Raw genomic sequence first — 19,005 nt, 5'->3', positions numbered from 1 at the left:
GATAAGTAATTGATAAGGTCTAGAGTTGTGTACACACACGGGGAGGGGGGTGTTTAGGAATTTTTTTTTAGTAGATTCTATCCTTTTGTTTCTCTTCTGCATGCCAATTTCCCCTAATACTCAGTCCAATCATGCACTCATCCCCTCCATTGTACCCAACCCAGTCATCAAGATGGACTCCTCATGATGCCAAATGCAATATTTAACTCTCTTTTGTCATTTTATGGGACTTACCAGCAGACACTGTATGCAGACGATGCTCCTTGCTTGACTGAAAGGCCTTCTTCACGAGGACCATATTCTCCTCTATCACAGTCCAAAGCTCTCCTTATCTTCATCTCCCTGACCTTGAAGTGGCCCACAGCTTTGTCCTTGGACTGCCTTACTCTTGACAATTACTTTGTTTGGCTTCCTGTATTTTCTCACCACTATTACAAAATACCTGAGATAAACAACCTGAGGGAAGAAGGCTTTATTTGACTCAGTTTTAGAGACTTCAGTTCATCATAGCAGGGAAGGTGTGGTGGCAGGTCCTCGAAAGGATAGGCATCTTGCTTCTTGGCTGACTGGAACAAGAGGCAGACATAAACCCCAAAGACCACCGCTAGTGAACTTCTTACACCACCAAGGCCCTACATCCCAAAAGCTCCATGACCTCCCAACAGAGTACAACCATCAAGGGACCAGGCGTTCAAACACATAAGCCTGCTGGGAACACTTCAGATTCAAACCATTAACACTCACATCTGACCTCAGTTTGCTATGCCACCTTTATGCCGATGGCATCAGTATTTTCCATCCATCCTGGACCTTTTCCCTCAATCTGTACTTCCCAGTGCCTCCTCAGCAGCTAGATGTTTAACATGATCAATGTACAGAACTGAACTCTTGACCTTCCCCTCCAAACATGCTCCAGTGGCCTTCCTCCTCGATTTAAAGGCAGCTCCATCCTCCTAGGGCTCAGGCCAAAGATCTTGCAGTCATCCCGGACTGCTCTTTTTCTTCCCACATCTGCAGTAGACAAACAGATATGGATGCTCCTCCTGGGAGATTTCTATTTCATTGTGGGAAAGGGGAAGAAAAAAACTAATCATTTACCAGAGTGACAGGAAGGCAGGGACACAAGATTCAGCCTATACAGAAAAGGCAATACCATTTCCTCCAAGTCTGGTGAGAAGAAACGCCGGGAAGCTTGCAGATACCATTCTTAAGACTGCTTCCAAATTCAACTGGTGTGAGAAAAAGGTGAGGCCACCGCTCCATAAGACAGGTAAGAGGGCGTCAGGATACAGCAATTTCAAAGCATTCTAGTAAATACACCTGTGATCCCTAGAATCAGAGATTCGGCTCAAAGGGATAGAACGCTCTCTTCTGCCTCCACAGAAGTGCGAAGGTGTGCATGCTCCCACACAGGAGAGCGTAAGCACAAACACACAGAAATAATCAAATAATAAAACACCATGATTTTACAGAAAATACAAACTTTCACACACAATTCTCTCTTCCCTCAAATCCTATGCTCTCAGGAATGCCACCATTAAACTAGAGAAAAAGGTGACATTCAAGCTGACATACTGGGCTGGGGATGAACCAGTGGCTAAGAGCACTTGCTACTTACTCTTACACAGGGCCCAGATTCAGTTCCTAGCACTCATGGCAGCTCACACCACCTGTCACTCCACTTCTATGGGATTCTGACTTCCAGAGGCACTGTCCAAATGTAGTATGCTTACATACATGTTAGCAAAATATGAACATAAAAATAAATCTTTTATAAATGTTTTTAAAAGAATGACATATGACTTGATTTTTATAGGGTCTATCACACAAAGATAGCTGAAAAGATTATATCAATATCCAAGCTGGTCACAAGATTAGGTCTTTCCCATTAACAATTATTTAGCACAACAGTCAGCCTCACCACACCTATGCCTAAGAGAATGTCTTAGACATGACATGAAGTCAGTCTTGGTAAGGGTCTTCATAAAAGGGATTGTATAAAGGGCCTTTAAATGCAGGAAAGAGGTACTCAACTGAGTTACTCACTGGGCAAAGGCAAGTTAAATCCACCGTGTAACACTATGCTAAAATGAAAGTTACAGAAGACATTTCAAATGTGAACAGATGTAGAGAAACTAAACTCTCAAAATCCCAAAAGCAGGAGTATACACTAGTATAAATACCTTACATTGACCTTGGTATAGTCTCTATAGAAATTTATATTCACCAGGAAATGCATACATAAGAGTTCATGCAAAATGGAACAACTCCCATAAATCACAACTATATAAAAGAGTGAATACTAGAAACCTAAACTTTCACTGAACAAGTCAAACATAGGAAATCAAGCAAAGAATATGATCTCCGAATTAGGAAAACACACAAATACAAAACCAAGCAAATCTAACTTACCTGAGACTTAACAAAGTACTCAACGCTTTATAATCTGCTAAATTTCATATCAACCCTAAGAGCCAAGTGTTACTTGTGTATTAAAGAGGAGCAAACTCCTTTTGTTCTAAGTTCACCCAACAAGCTGTTTCCTTCCTTAAATCAGCTGATGCTTCCTTTTATTAGTAGTTTTCACAATGTATTAATAAGCTGAGAGGGCCACAATCAGCATATGTTACTCCAGAAACACCAGGGCTAGAGAGATGGGTCAGTCGGTAAAAGTACTTGATGCACAATCCTGAGGACCTGAGTCTGACTTCCTAAAATCCACACAGAAGCTGGACATACAGTAACGCCAGCAATTACAGCACTCCTACAAGAGGATGGAGAGGGAGAAGAACCCCCAGAGCCTGCTGTACCAGCCACCCTAGAGCACGCACGGGCAAAACTAGAGATCCTACTGTCTCAATAAGGTGGAAGATAAGGACTGACAGAAGTTGTCTTCTGAGATCTTCACGTGTGCACACACACATACCCACCACCAATCACCACACACACCCAAACACCACCACCATCAACAAAACACCAAAAAACAAAATCCAGAATAGGAACACATATTGCCTCAGACATGGCCAGGCAGAGCTTGTTCCAGTCCTCTGTAAGGGTGTCTATGTGATGCTGGGTCTGGAGGCGTCAGAAACACTCCAATCTACAATTTCAACTCCTTCACAGGACAGAAAGTCTCAGCCAAGCCCAAGCTGTAATAGTTGTAGGTCATAACGTTTTCTAAGCCTTCAAAGAAGAGCTCTGAAGTGCAAAGGCAATTTGGTTCTGGCAGGTTGTAAAACTGCAGCTGCAAGCCTGTGGGAACGACTGAGCTGCCATGCAGGAAACTTGGTGAATGAGGCTGAGATCACCAAATAACATCCCCCCCCCCCCAAAAGAAAATGCAAACTCCGGAGCTGCTGCTCTCCTCTGCGTGAAGGTATGCACTAAGCTTGGCCACTGAGGGGGGGACAAAGGCGGCTGACAGTATTTCAGAGCAGGGCTTAGGGACAAGAAAGAAACTACACAAAGAGAAGTGGCCTAGTTAAAATACAGCCGTCATCGGCAGGGCACGGATTAGTTCAAGCACGCTGTGTAAAATACCCCAGTTTAAAGTGTGGAAAATACACAAATAGTCAATATTTTAATAGTAAACTATTTTGGCCAATGTATAAACCTTTTTTTTTGTAATGAGCACAACTCCAAAATCTTGGCTGTGGTTAGCTCACACACAGCTGTCGCTGCTAGCCAGCCACATAGCACTCCCTAGTTATCCCATACCACCAGAACTTGCTTTTAAAATTTCAAAAGACTTTAGGCTATTGAACCACTAAAGTTCCAGTGGTTAAAATTTAGTCAGTGCAACTGCAGAGTCTGTGATGAAAACCGGTTACTATAGCAGTTTCCCAAAGTGACCCTCTGGAGACTTGTGCTGGCCCCGGCTCTCTGGACAGCTGGAAACGCTTCCATCAACACACCGTGAGAAAGTGCTTTCCAGCTCAAGATTCTCAAAATGACGCCATAGCATAAATTTCTAGAGGATAAAGTTATGCTTTCAGGGGCTTCATGGGAGAAGACCGCAGCAGGGAGGAGGTACAATCCATTAAGTTATCCGCTCAAGATGCCAGACAAAAGAAACTTAAAGCTCAACTCAAGATTCTCTTTCATTCAGGCCTCCCTTCTGTGGTGAGAAACCTTTCACTGTGGGCCTCGAAACGAAGTAGACAGGAATGCCCAAATCCAAAGCCCACAAAGACGGAGGAAACATTTCTCATCTTTCCCAAGCTGTGTATTTCCAGAATTCCTTTTCAACAGCAGTAACAAAGGTTTGCATTCCGGAATGATTTACTGGGGGCACACTCCAGAGTGGTTAAAGTACTGAACTAGGTTAAAACGTACCAGAAGGAAGGGCTTCAAACTACAAGTCCTACCACTACCGCCCCTACTTCCCAGTCCTTGCAGGTCCACAACAGATCCTCCAGTTCTGTTAGTGACCACTGCCTGCCTTGTTCTGCTCTCCCAGGACCTTACCCTTCCTCTTACAATATCTAGACAAGGCCCCTGCTTTATCTCCTTAGTCCCCAGCCCGCAAACACTGAAAGCCTCCATAGGCTGTGACAGTGATCAAAAGCCCTGTCAGTGGACAGTGACCCTCCTAGGAAATGAGATGCTCTCCAATTACAAGTTCTCACCTCACACCGTATGAGAGCAGAAAGCACTCAGCAGAAACTGTACTCGGGACCATTAACTTGGGGGTCTCTTCCTCGGCTAGCCACACACAGTGTAATCCTCTCCTGATGCTGGGAAGTGGTCCCTCCACAATGTTCCCTCAAACTTGATCTTCAGAGAAAATGACTGACACTAATCTATAGCAGCATACAACATTCAAAATAGTACATGAACTTCAATGCTTTAGTATAAAAATAGGCTCTGTGATGGATGGCTTTACCTATCCACAGGCTAATGTAAGTGTTCTGAACACATTTAAGACAGTTTAGGTCAAGCTAATTAAGTAGGGGTATTAAATGCATTTTCAATGTACTGTGTGTTCACCTATATGATCAGGACTAATCCTGCATCCAATCAAGGAGCACCTGCATTTATATCTGAAGGAAAGAAGTTGTTTATTAAGTCTGAATACAGAAAATCCCAGTTCTTGTGGATGGAAGGATGCGAAGGCAGGAAGGGATATAGCTAATTAGAACTGTGACTGTTTAAAAGGAAAAGTATATATTTATTGTTTTAAAAAATTGAAACAAAAATATATAGTATATGCAGAAGTAAAATTTCCAAGACTTGAATAAAAGATCATTTTTCTACATATCCCAGGAGTTTCTATATCACTTCTTTAATTTCAGACATGAAAACTGTCCTGAGAGAGCCACATATTTGAACAAGCTTCCCTCCACTCAAACTCAGAATGGCTAAAGTCACAGATAACACTCCTTACACACACACACCACACACACACCCCACACACACATACACACACACAAAAAAAAAAAAAAAAAAAAAAAAAAAAACCCAGCCTCCACTGGCCAATTTTAGGAAGTACTGAAGTCACATGATATAGTTTCTTCTTCATGTGGAATATTAACAACAGAAAGGAAGACAACATAAAATCACTTACCATGCTGTGACCTGACAGTGGCTGAAGAATAAGTGATCTGGGCATTATCCAGTAATATTTCTAAACAAGACCTTTATAACAAAACCACATGTCACAGATAGGGATTTGCTGCACATCTCATGAAAGTTTCTCATTTGTCAAATAAATCCCCCAAAGCTCTACCTAATTTAATCATAGGAAAAGACTTGGCAGTGAGAGGAACGCCTCCCTGCAATAACTGCCAGAGACTGTCCTATCTCTGCACAGCCTTGGATCTCAAGTAGCCAAAAGTGGCCTTCACTCCTTCTCAAGAGGGACCAGAATAAGCAACTGTGACACCAAGCCACCTCTAGCAACCTCAGGCTCCCATTCTCTGCACTTCTAAATTTGGACCTGGATGCAAGTAAAGACAGGAAAAACTTAATGATTCCATCGTTTACTACTATTGCTGATAATACAGTCATTATTGTTGTTATTGCACAAGTACATACTATCCCACTGTAGCCACAGGGCAGGGCCCATAAAGGCCCTAGGTCTACACGTAATAAGAATGCATGCCAAGCAATAATAATGATCTTTTGTCCTCTACCAGGCAGCGGGCTCAGCATTTTACTTACACAATAACAACACGAGGTGTGTACTCTTATCATCAACGTCAGCTAAGGAAGCCAAAGCCCTGCAAGGTGAAACCACTTGTCCACCGCTGTTCTGTTAGTGCACAGAGCTTGTCCACCGCTGTCCTGTTAGTGCACGGAGCTTGTCCACCGCTGTCCTGTTAGTGCACGGAGCCGAGGAACTGCCAGTCCTGAGGGCCCACCCACTCCTGCTTCTCTGACACAACCATTCAGCTTGTCACGGAACAACCCGATCCTCTCAACACTGCAGCAGTGAGTGGTCCCAATGTCAAAGAGCAACACTGTGAGACCAGAGTGAGGACTGAGTGTGGCACAGTGAAGCCAGGACTCCGCCCTCTTCAGCATCCCCATCATGAGGCTGCCACTCAGCTGGCTCCAATGCCCATTTCCTCACCCTAACCTAGATGCACTAATGTAAACTTACGCTTTTCAACCTTCTATCAATTCTATCTGTCCAGAAATACGACAAATACTAAGATGTGCTCCACTTAGAACCAAAGCAAGTCTGAAACACAAGAAAAATAACACTTAACAGTAACATTTACATCCTACTGTAAGGTGGCAAAATTCCAAAAAACTTTTTTTTGTTGTTTTTTTTTGTTTTTCGAGACAGGGTTTCTCTGTGTAGCTTTGCGCCTTTCCTGGAACTCACTTGGTAGCCCAGGCTGGCCTCGAACTCACAGAGATCCACCTGGCTCTGCCTCCCGAGTGCTGGGATTAAAGGCGTGCGCCACCACTGCCCGGCTCCAAAAAACTTTTAAGAACTGTAAAGGAACATTTAATGGTCCCACACTTTTGCTGAAATACAAAAAATATTTTCTATAAATACCACATAAGAGAAAAAATGTGCAAATCATGATAATTTATAGAAAATTTAAACCTGCCCTCAAATGTTTCTAGTTATCTAATGACACATTTTGGGTCTTGGGGAGAAAGGTCACCTCAAACCCCCTTCCTGCTGTTGTCTACACATCTGTCTACACTATGGATAACAGCTTTAGGACTTAATTTTTCAACTGATTAAAATGAGAACAACACACAAAAACTTGTTTGCAATCCAATACCATATGAAAGTCAACCCAGTTCTTAAACCCAACAAGAAGTGCATCCGATGGAACTCTGCGATGGAACTCTTCCTTTGCTGCTGTGCTAAGGCCAGAAGTCCACATGCTGCTTGCTGAGGCTTCTTGTTATGTCCATCCGTACACAGATCTCACAGTGCATTGTACTCCACACATTTTGATGGATCCGTAGGAAAGTGCTTTTGGCAAATCGTCATTAACCTCTTCAGTCCCTAGGAACATAAAATAAAGGTTCGTTATGACACAACCAAACTATTTCTAGACGCTTTTCTCTGTAGTACTTAGTTTGTCAATGTCCCTATAAAGTTAAGTATCGCCACAATCCCATTCAAAAGGATAAATGTTTATCCATGAGCACTGCTTATCACACATCATTAGTAGAAAATACGTATTCTACAGGGCTGTGATGTTAGCCCTTCCGAGTTTGGTGGAGAGAAGCATATTCAAAGATGTGGCTCTCTCAGAAAAGTCTTCCATATCTCCAAAGTTAAAGAAGCGATATAAAAACTCTCGGGATAAATGAAAAATGACCTCGTCCGTTCAAGTCATGGAAAGGTTACCTCTGTATATACTACAATTTTTGGTTTGAAACTTTAAAAAAAAAAAAAAAAACTAGAAGGATTAAAGTAACCTAGAAATAATATAGTTTTCCATCTCTATTGAATACATGAACACTCTCACCAATGGAGTACTTAGAGCACAAACTCTAGTCCCCGAATAATTCAGCCCTCCTCAAACAGGTTCCAAGAAAGAATTAAGGACAACCCCTGAAGGTGGCGGCATTTCTCTTTCAACTTCTCCTTTGGTCTTACCTTTCCAAGTGCTTAGCTGGCCATTAGACTGTAGTTCTTTTTCTTAGCTTTCTCACCAACCACTAGGTTAAAAAATGCCTTCCAAGCCCATATACAAATTCTCTGTATCCCTTCCAAACAGGCCAAGGACAATGGTAGAGGCTTGCTGCAAGCCCCATAGATTTTTCTTGAGAATAAACTAGAGAGGAATTTACAATCAGAAAAGAATCCTATTAATTGTTTAATCAATTTCCAAATTTCCCTGTTTACAAGGAATGTTTGTTACAAACCTTATTGAAATCTTTATAACATTATTGACTAGTTATAATACAGCAGTGCTTAATTTCAATGATCCTAACCCATACCAATTTTTAGCACAAATTGTTTTAAGGTTCATTTTAAGTTCACAAAAATTAAAACCACCCAGTTCCTATCACAGTAAGAAAAATAATGTAATTTAGGCCTAGAATAATAACATTGGCTATAAAAGAACATGTAGCATATTGCCTGGTATTTTGGTTAGTATTCTCCTCAAATTTACTTTCTTCCCTCAAAATGACATGTTGGGGCAACTTTAAACAAAAGATTCATGACCCAGTGGGAAAGAACCACAGGGCTGCAGTTATACAAACCAGTAACCGAAGAAAACAGCAGGGAATCCAGGAAGAAAGCATTAAAAATAGCCCTGGATACCGAAAATTCCATTGTTTAGAACTCTGAAACTCTAAACATTCAAACAACTTCTTTATTTTTGCTTTTGTTTTTTGTATATAATTTTAGACAGGGTCATACAAGCAGCCTAGGCTGGTCTGGAGCTCCCAACTCAATGAAACCATCAAAAACAAACTAAATCAGTTTATTTCCTAGTAAAAACTGGTAACACAGATATCAACTGCTGTGAACGGAGCTATGATCTAATAGATTCAACATCAGTGAAACATGACGTTAAAATATTTTAAGTCCTTTCCAGATCCAAACATTGCCCACGTTAAGCTGTCTAAGAATCAGCACGTGCAGAGGTAATCTTTCCACTGACTTCTATGATAAAGTGCTTCCCAGGAGTGGGAAGGAAGAGCATACAGTTTACTTTGCTCCTTACCTTATTATTTCTCCCACTAGCCAGATACTTGTTTGAGGTTAAAGAACTTCCTTTCCATACTCTCAACTCCCCCTGATGTTGAGTTCTAATCACATGTGTGCAAAATTTGAACTGTAGCTATGGAAACACATAAGACATTGCTGATTTGGCATCTCTAAGTGTCCTGAAGGAATAGATAGAAGAGAGGTGCAGGTAGGAAAGATGAAACGCAAGGGCTTCAGTCAGCAGCCAGACACGTCATGAACCGTTCTGAACAAGGAGTCGGCTGTGGGGGATGTTCCATAACTAGAACCTTAGCAAGCTGCTCTCGGAGAAGACATTTATGAGGTGCCTTTACACTCGGAGTCTAAGAACAGTCACAGTCACAGGCCTAACCAGGAACACTACCACAAATCCTTGTAATAAGGATTGATAGGTTGCCATGGATTTTCAACAGTGTGTCATTCTCAGGACACGTTTTTGTTTTTGTTTGTTTTTGTTTGTTTGTTTGTTTGTTTTGTTTTCCCCAAATGGAAACAAGTCTTTTTCTTTTTTTTTTTGTTTTTTGTTTTTTTTTTTCTTTTTTTTTAATTTTTAGTTATATATTTTATGTATATGGTTACTTGGTCTGCATGCACACCAGAAGAGGGCATCAGACAGTTGTGAGCTGCCAATGTGGGTTCTGGGAACTGAACTTGGGACCATTGGAAGAGCAGTTAGTGCTCTTAAGCACTGAGCCATCTCTCTAGCCCGGAAACAAGTCTTTTCAACTAGAACCTTTCAGCTTTCCATTTCACATTGCTGTGGGTGGGTAAGCAAGACAAGTTACATAAGAAGTGTAACTCATCATAACACAGCAAACAGCTGAGAGCTAGTGATAGTTTAACTGACTTTTTAAAACATAGGGTCCTATTTGACAGCCCTGGGCTCGGACTTGCAATCCTCCTGCCTCAGCCTCCTCCGTAATGACTCTACAGTCATATGTACCACCTAACTGACTTTATACTTTTAGAAAAACATACTTATCTGAACAACTGTTTAAGTAGTGCCTACTGTATACCAAGCACTGTGCTAAACTCTGGAGATACAAGAAAAAAACAAAGCCAGAGGGGAAACAACAAGAAAACCCCACCCTGAGTAATAAGGCAAGACAGACAAGATACATCCATCCACTGGTGATAGACGCTGTGGAAACAGTGGAGAGGGGAGGGCTGTGTGTGGCTGCAAAGACTGTCGACACTGAATTAAGCGAGTTAATATTATACCGAGCAACATACACTGTATTTTAACTGCACCAGTGTAGGTGCGGAGGAGAACCAAAGGCAGCTGGACAAACTCGGAGGAGACAAGGCAAGAATCCACACAGAGGCTGGTGGTGTCCCCAATGGCAGCTGGAAGATGACAGGCCCCAGATCTTTCAACACAGAGTCATGAGACTGGAAAGCAAAATTTATGAACTGTGACAGAAAGAGAGAAAAGGACAATCCTGGGTTTGGGGTCATGTTGTGTAAGATGACATGGATGGGACCTAAAGTGACAGTGTTCGCCCGCCTCACTCCTTCCTGTCCCCAACTCCACTCCACAGAGGCAACCACTGTCACACCACTCAAGAGACTGTCCTGCTGTTTCTGGCCACACTTGGAAATGTCCAACTCCAGCCCTTGACTCTTCTCCTTAAAGATCACCTACTGACTTCTGACTATGGAATTAGGAGGATTTAATGGGCTTCTGTCATGTCCACTGGCCCCACGTATGTATATTATACACTACATATTTTCTTCCTCACCCCTCAAATCACAGTTCTAAGAGAAAACTACATTTAGTTAGTCTCATCAAGGTTACACATAAGTCCTTTATGCAAGCGACACTGTATTATGATAACCACTCCTTGTGTAGGTCTGCTCCCCTTTAAAAATCATCTTTTCCATGTTTTCCTGGATAGTCTAGTCCCTCCAGACCATGCTGGACCTCTTCATGCATTGCTCCCACCAGAACACCCCCTCACCTCCAGCCTTGGAATCCCTCTCACCCTAGGCTTCATTTCCATTCCTGGATTGTGTGGTTTGCGTCCCCAGACAGAAGCAGTACACTAGCAACATAGGGAAGACAGTCCAGGCTCCAACCCAACCCCACTTCTTACCAGCATGTGACTGAGAACATGCCCGTCTCAGTGCCCCATGTGTCCAAGAGAAATGGCAATATCCTCCCATACTGCTGCCTTCTGTAAGCACTGTGAAAGCTGTGATGAGGATTCCAGGGCTGTGTGTCAAAGGTCACATTGGCGAAGCCCTGCCTGTCAGAAATGTCATTACCTAACTCCACCTTTGACTGAGAATTCAGGAAACTGAGCTGGAAATGGCTTCCTTTGTGATTGTAGGGACTTCACTCCACCCTAGTGTGGCACTCCTAATGAAAAGTGGCATGCTGAGACTAATCCTGAGCTGCTGTAAGTGATCTGCCCTTCTCTAATTTAGGGGAGGATTTCATGTATACGGTCATCAGGTTTTTACAGTGGAGGTTGATCCGGCCTTTTTCCTCTCAGGCATGTGGTTGAACCTGAGATTTGATGGGGTAAAACATCTACTGTTTCCTATCATCTGAGCTCCTGAAAGCAACATTACACAGTTTAGATCAGCATGCTAGTATCCCGTGGTATTAAAGGGCAACACTGTGTAAAATGCCAACGTGTGTTTTCTTCTGAAAATGCAGTGTTAAATATACCATAAAGTATGGCATGAGTAGGTGCTTCTTACCATGCAATAACTTGCCACTTGAAAATTATTTATCTCAGCCAAGACTTGGAGGCTACAGCATGAAGCCACCTGACCTGCAAATGTGTCATGTATAATTTGAGTAATAACATATGAAGAATACTCACCAATAACTATACTGTTGTGTGTACAATGTATGAGTCAAGCTGTGATCACTTACTGGAGGAATGAAAGTTGATGTTATACTAAATTTTGGCAGTACTTGAGTATATTGGAAATATATAAAAACGTTCCATAAGGCTGGCCAATGCTATTATAGATAAAATAGCCAAAGCCTGAGATAAAATTTTAGGATACCAGGAAATTCAGGAATTTAAGATTTCTGAAAACTTGCCAGAGGGTCTTGAGGACATCTGTCCTTGTGTGATGGCAAAAGCTTAAGAAAAACTCTACAGAGTGAGTTTCAGGACAGCCAGGGCTGTTACACAAAGAAACTGTCTCAAAAAAAAAAAAAAAAAAAAAAGGAAGCAAGAAAGGAAGCAAGAAAGAAAAGAAAACTCATAGTATTTCTGAGCTCAGAGAGATTAGAAATGCTACCAGATGGGAGGGGACAATGTAAATCAGAATGAGAAATATTCAGAAACTATGTAGTCCAACTCATGAACACACTAAACACCAAACAAAAAGCCATTTAAAAATGCAGACTTAACTACAAGGAAAGTAAGAACCAGTAAACACAACAGATAATGAATGGCTTGGAGAAACAGATGAAAAGGAGGACAGTTGTGAAGATCAGGAAGACATGAAAAAACTTGGGTTTCCACGTGGAGGACATGTACGGAACTAAAGAAAAACTTTCATCTTCACCACAAGGAAATAGCCAGAGGGTGGTGGCACTCACACCTTTAATCCTAGCCTTCCAGAGGCAGAAATCCATCTGGGATCTCTGTGAGTTCAAGGCCACATTGGAAAGAACCAGGCATGATGACACACTTCTTTAATCCCAAGAAGTGAGCCTTTAATCCCAGGGAGTGATGGTAGAAAGCAGAAAGGTATATAAGGCGTGAGGACCAGGAACTAGAAGCATTTTGGCTGGTTAAGCATTTGGCTGGTTAAGCTTTCAGGCTTCTAGCAGCAATTCAGCTGAGACCCATTCTGGATGAGGACTCAGGGGCCTCCAGTCTGAGAAAACAAGACCAGCTGAGAAGTTGGCCAGGTGAGGTTGGCTGTGGCTTGTTCTGTCTCTCTGACCTTCCAGCATTTCACCCCAATAACTGGCCTCAGGTTTGATTTTATTAATAAGACCTTCTAAGATTCATGCTACAGGATACCAGGAAATTCATGAATTTAAGATTACTGAAAACTTGCCAGAGGGTCTTGAGGACATCTGTCCTTGTGTGATGGCAAAAGCTTAAGAAAAACTTTTTTAGGATGACCATCTGTGTGATGAGTGCACATATTGTTTTTCCACATACAGCAGAAAGGATACCAGGAGGAAGCAATGCAAAAACTCAAACATAATCTGATGGGCTGGTCCAAGGACTTCACAAAGGGCTGGCAAAGCTTAGGGCCAACAAGGGGATATAGTACAAGAGCCTAGAGTTGGCTTTCCTGAGACTGTGGCCAGGCCACGCTCTGAAAAGGTATGAGACAAGAATTACTGAGACACAGAGAGCAAGTGTTTAGAGACAGCCACTTGGGGGAAGTAATGGCCTGAGGCAGAGGGGTGCGCAGCAGGAAAATAAACACCTGAAACTTGCCCCACTACAAAATAACCCTTCAATTCCTTCATTCCTGCCCCATGAGACACCACAGGGAGAGGAGGCAGCCAATGCTCAAAGAACAAGGTAGGAGGCCATCTAGGGAGGAGTGCTGGCAGAGGGGGACCTGTGCTGTCACTTCCCTTCTCTGTCTCCTTCCGGCTGTCTTTTCAGACAATACTGTCCAGAAGGTCTCTAGAAATGACCAAATTATAGTCTCTAAATAATCTAGTTTCTATAATTTGTGTAAAAGAAGCTTTCCCAACATCTGAGCCAAAGGTTTCCTCTGTATTTGGCAGAATGAGCCATCCTTAAAGTTACTACCAGCAATTTAAACCTAACAAGTAGACTTAGGTGAGCTAATAAGCTATCCAGCTTTTGTTTGATCTGCCTGGTGAGAAAACTCCCAATGGTGTATTTAATCTTGTGAGAACTGAACATGTCAAACAACTTCCACAGTTGAAGTCTACAGAGGTTTGCACAAAAGCCAGAAGATGAAATCATGTTTCAGCAAACAACCTCCTGAATTGCTTTCCATCACATTTCATAAAACACGTTATACTAGTATTTCAAATAAAAATAAGAATCATTTCACACATTCTAAGTTTCCATTTATATATTGTTCAGTAACAGGCAAAACCAGGAAAGACTCTAGGTCAAAAGTAGCACTGACGAGGGGCTGGAGAGATGGTGTAGTGGTCAAGAGCACTGGCTGCTCTTGCAGAGGACCCAAGTTTGGATCCCAGCACGACAGCTCACAACTGGACCTCACAGACATAAAATAGAAATCTTTTAACAAGAAGAGTAGCACTGAGAGGAGCAGGGTATCTAGGTACAAGGCAAGCATGAAGGAATCTGCTGTTACTAGGCATGCACCACCACCGCCCGGCTCTGGACCCAATCTTAATTTTGAACATGGCACATGTTATCCAGAATCATTGGGCTGTACAATTAAGATTATAAACTTCAAACACTATATTTTCCTGAGGTGTATTTTAAAAGAAGTAATTATCAAATGATTTTCACATGGTCTCCTTAGCAAATATCTTCATGCAGAAGAAGTCTAAATTATACATTTGCCAGGGGCCACAAATTGATCCACAAAACCACCTTACTCTTCATACTGTCTCCGGAATGCAGCCACTGGCTGCTGGTGAAGTTCACTGAGGCACAAACCTAGATACTTAGTAACTGACCCTTAAAAAAGTAAAAAGGTTTACCAACCCCTGATTTAAACTTCAGGCCACATGTTGAAAATGATCCTCTCAGAGGATATTTTAAATCAACCTTTCACCAAGAGACCAAAGTTACAAGAGACATTATATCCAACTAAAACAGCAGGTACTATGTACCTGCTGTGGTACTGTGTACTTAGTCTGTTTAACCTGCCTTTAAGAGAACACTGTAAGCAACCTTACTGTGCCTTGGATTTCCCATGCAGTCAGCTTTGACAACCTAAGGTACAAACATAGCTCTCATCTTAAGTTACACACTGTTCCATACCCCTGACCCTGGAGGGGTGTGTGTGTGTGTGTGTGTGTGTGTGTGTGTGTGTGTGTGTGTGTGTGTGTGTGTCCATGCTGTGATGATCATATATACTTTCTCAGCTATGGCTTCTGTGCTGTCCAAGCCCTTTGCTATAGAGACTCGCAGTTTCAGAGGCACAACACACAGGAACAGAGACAGATCATATTCACAAAGCAGACTACATATGGGCCAGTAACCACAAGATACAGGGAGCAAAGTTGGGAATTCAAATTTAGGCTTGCTATTGGTCAAATTAATTGAAGCAAAAGCACATTGTTTTTATTGCTTAATGTGACATCCACACATTTTGGTATCTCCTCAGGTTGTCTTTAATGCGTTTAAGAACACATGACAATATGCACGGGAGTTCCCAGAGAAAACTAAGAAAAAGAGCCTCTTGGAATATAGGTAGAACTGTCCTAAAGGCTCTAAGCTAGGGGGAGAAGAGGTAAGAAGGAAGAAGCCTGCTAGCTAATGTAGGCATTCCCTCCTTACTTTCTAAAGTAACGGTTCTCAATTTGTGGGTTGTGACCCCTTAGGTAAACCTCTACCTCTGAAAATATTTACATTACTATTCATAACAGCAGCAAAATTACAGTTAAGAGGTAGCAATGAAAATAATTTGATGGTTGGGGGTCACCACAACATGAGGAACTGTGTTAAAAGGTCGCAGCAACAGGAAGGCTGACTGTTCTTTACAACAGAACCACTGTTGTAAAGCCTTTGAAACTGTGAGCCAAATAATCCTTCCTTCTTCAGATTTTGTTACTTAGGCATTAGTCACAGTGACAAAATATTTGACTAACATATCATCCGAGTCCATCAGGAAAATATTAAAAAGTCACTCGACCTGTGCCACTAACATCTGCCCAAGGAGAGACATGGCTCCATTGTTATTTAGTATTCCACGGCTTCCCTCATCAACAGGCTGGATCCAGAACACCGTGTCCTATTCATAGCAGTATTATTAGTTGATCCAAATCTCAGAGAGCACACTCACCAACTTTCCCTAATCGTCTTACAGGTAACAGAAAAATTCTCTGATTTTGAATCAGGGTCTCACTATTTAGCCCAGGCTAGCCTTAAACTCAGGATGCAGTTCTGACTCATCTTAAAATTCACAATTCCCCTTAGCCTCCCAAGTGATGCAATTACTGGCATGTGCCATTAAACCTGGCTGAAAAGGAGACTTAAATAACAAAATGTCTAGCTCACTCTGAAGTTCCCACTGCCCAAGCATGAGGACCAGAGTTCAATCCCTAGCATCATAGTTAGGCGTGGTGGGGTGCATTTGTAATCCCAGCACCGGGGATTTAACACAGGAGGATCCCTGGGACTTGCTGGCCAGATAACCCAGCCTAGTCAGGTACCACGTAAGAGACGCTGTCTCACTAAACAAACGAACAGCTGGGAGCTGGAGGGACAGGGCTGGAGAGATGGTGCAGTGGTTAAGAGCACTTGCTCCCCTTGCAGAGGACCCAGGTTATGTTCCCAGAACCCAGAGTGGCTCACAGTTGTCTGTAACTTCAGTTCCAAGGGATCAAACACCCTTGTCTGGCCTCCATGAGTACAAGGCACACATGTGGTATACATACTCATATGCAGGCAAATATTCATACATGTAACATAAAAATATTTCCTTTTTTAAAAAGGTGTGGATAGCTGTCCTGAGAAACAATTATCTGAGGCTAGCTTCTGGCCTCCACATACAAGTGCACATCTGGGCACATGTACCTTCCACATATATCTTCCATATATATGAACACCCACCCACACAGGTATTCATACATACACATTTTTAAAATATATTTTAAAAATATCAAACTATAATAGGTTTTTGGTTTTTTTTTCCTAAAAATGTATGAGTGCTCTGTCTGCACGTATACCTGCACTCCAGAAGAGGGCAATAGATCCCATTTTAGATGGTAGTGAGCCACCATGTGGTTGCTGGGAATTGGAATCAGAACCTTTGGAAGAACAGCAGCCAGTGTTTTTAACTGCTGAGCCATCTCTCCAGCCCCAGCCCCTTTCTAAATTTTATTCATATGTAGTTTTATTTAAATGCCATGATAAAAAACATAAAGGTTTACCCAGAGAAAGTATCTCAAACAACACAAAAATCAAAGAATATTGTTACAAAGGAAGGTTGGAGGACTGACAGGTCATTACATAGCTCCAAAATAAACTAGAAATCCTCTAAAAAAAGGATACATATTTATTATTGATATATATATACAAATATATAGGGAAAGACATGTATATAGATATATATCTCTATATATATACATCTATGTGTGTTTATATATATATATATTTTTTTTTTTTAAATGAGTCTATGAGAAAGTAGAAGCCACACCATTGGCTACAAGAAATGCTGTCTTCAAAATTATGTAATTGTATGAACTTTTAAACATTATAATGTAGCCATAGTATAAACAAGCATGATTAGTAAATGTAATCCTTGGAAATTATATTCAATTTTCAAAGAAAAAAAACCACTCTTTTCTAAGTCAAAGCTTTTGCCTTTTCTACCGCCATCTGTGGTTATTAAGAAATGAAAATGAGCAGTAAGATGTCCAGCAGGCAAGGGCACTTGCAGCCAAGCCTAACAACCTGGGTTAGATCCCTAGGACCCACGGAGAGGTAGAAGGAACTAATACTGACCTTTACATCAACACCACGCATGCGTGTGTCACCCACCCTACAGACACACACAATCAAAGCAGAATTCTAAAACTTAAAAAATGGAAATGTCTTTCAACTTACCCAAGTGTATTGAACTCTATAAACTTCACAATTCACATTGGAGAGTCAGGTTGAAATGTTTTTAAATGCTAATGTATGTGAATAAGGCATAAAGTATGCCACACAAATTAACATTCAGCACTTGGAACTAAAATCCAAACAAAGATAATTCATGAATATGGTAATAACTATTCTCTGGCACAGCATCTGAATGCACTTTATGCTTTGAAGCACATTTTCAGTAAACTTCCAAAGCTCATCTTCAAGTTTAAGAACCGCCACCCGGCAAGTCGTTACGCACAATCTGGGATTTGTGACAGTTTGCCAAAGCTAGATTATAGTTAGTTTTGTTTTTTATTCACATAAAGTTTTTAGAAAAGTTGAGCCTAGTGCCAACAAGTTTGTATGTGGCATGTATAACTTCAAGAAACTAACTATAAATACTTCAGACTTAGTCATGTAATTAGAAAGATATTTTCATATGCTACTTAAAAATAATCATATACACTGAAGCCAAGACTTCACTTTCCATACCTTCTTAGGTTAGCATACACTAAATCCACACTGCAAGTCACATTATTATAAAACACCCTAAATTGGTTGTCTTCACTAAACTCCCAGTTTTCTCTTATGAACTCATTTGATGTACTAAAAAAAAAAAGCAAGCTGGATATGGTTCATATCAGTAACTCTAGCACTCAGGAGGTGGAGGTTTGAGGCTAGCCTGGACTTCACAGGAAGCCCCTGTCTCAAACCAAAGCAAATTCCAACAGTTTTGTTTTAGTGGTAAGAAAATTAAAAGCATAATGATTTCCCTCCTTTCTATCATGTATGAAAGTCACTGTCACTGGCGTCCTCTACTCCATGAGGCTGTCGTAAACACAAGTGCTCAGCAGTACTGAACTTTCCCACACACTCCTGTGCTATGCCCTGCTCACTGTGCACACTTCCCTCACGTGGGGTTTAGTCTCCACACTTAAGTTACCTTTAGTCAACCGTTACCATCATGGCTTCTTTCTTAGGATCAGCAGAAGCTCAACAGTAGCCGCCACCATCTACTCACATGACATGGCCTACATCACCAAGCTCACTTCATCTTCTTATGTAGAAATTGTACCTCACGTTATCACA

At 41.6% G+C, this 19,005-nt stretch overlaps 1 protein-coding gene across 4 annotated transcripts in view; it reads right to left on the bottom strand.

Annotated features, from left to right (window-relative positions):
* Positions 1–457: 457 nt before the first annotated feature.
* The window catches only part of Prpf18 (pre-mRNA processing factor 18), a 39,092-nt gene continuing 20,544 nt past the window's right edge, over positions 458–19,005 (bottom strand). For all 4 annotated transcript variants that reach the window (XM_052729406.1, XM_052729408.1, XM_052729407.1 and 1 more), the window contains one exon: positions 458–7,474. In XM_052729406.1, coding sequence (XP_052585366.1) covers positions 7,394–7,474 — 81 coding nt within the window. In that variant the 3' untranslated portion in view covers positions 458–7,393. The remainder of the gene's footprint in view (positions 7,475–19,005) is intronic.

Source organism: Peromyscus californicus, unplaced genomic scaffold (genome assembly GCF_007827085.1).
Source record: "Peromyscus californicus insignis strain IS unplaced genomic scaffold, ASM782708v3 Scaffold_8__1_contigs__length_139910024, whole genome shotgun sequence".
Classification (NCBI taxonomy): domain Eukaryota; kingdom Metazoa; phylum Chordata; class Mammalia; order Rodentia; family Cricetidae; genus Peromyscus; species Peromyscus californicus.
The sequence above is the reverse complement of the archived record's forward strand: the minus strand, read 5'-3'. Positions and strand labels throughout refer to the sequence as shown.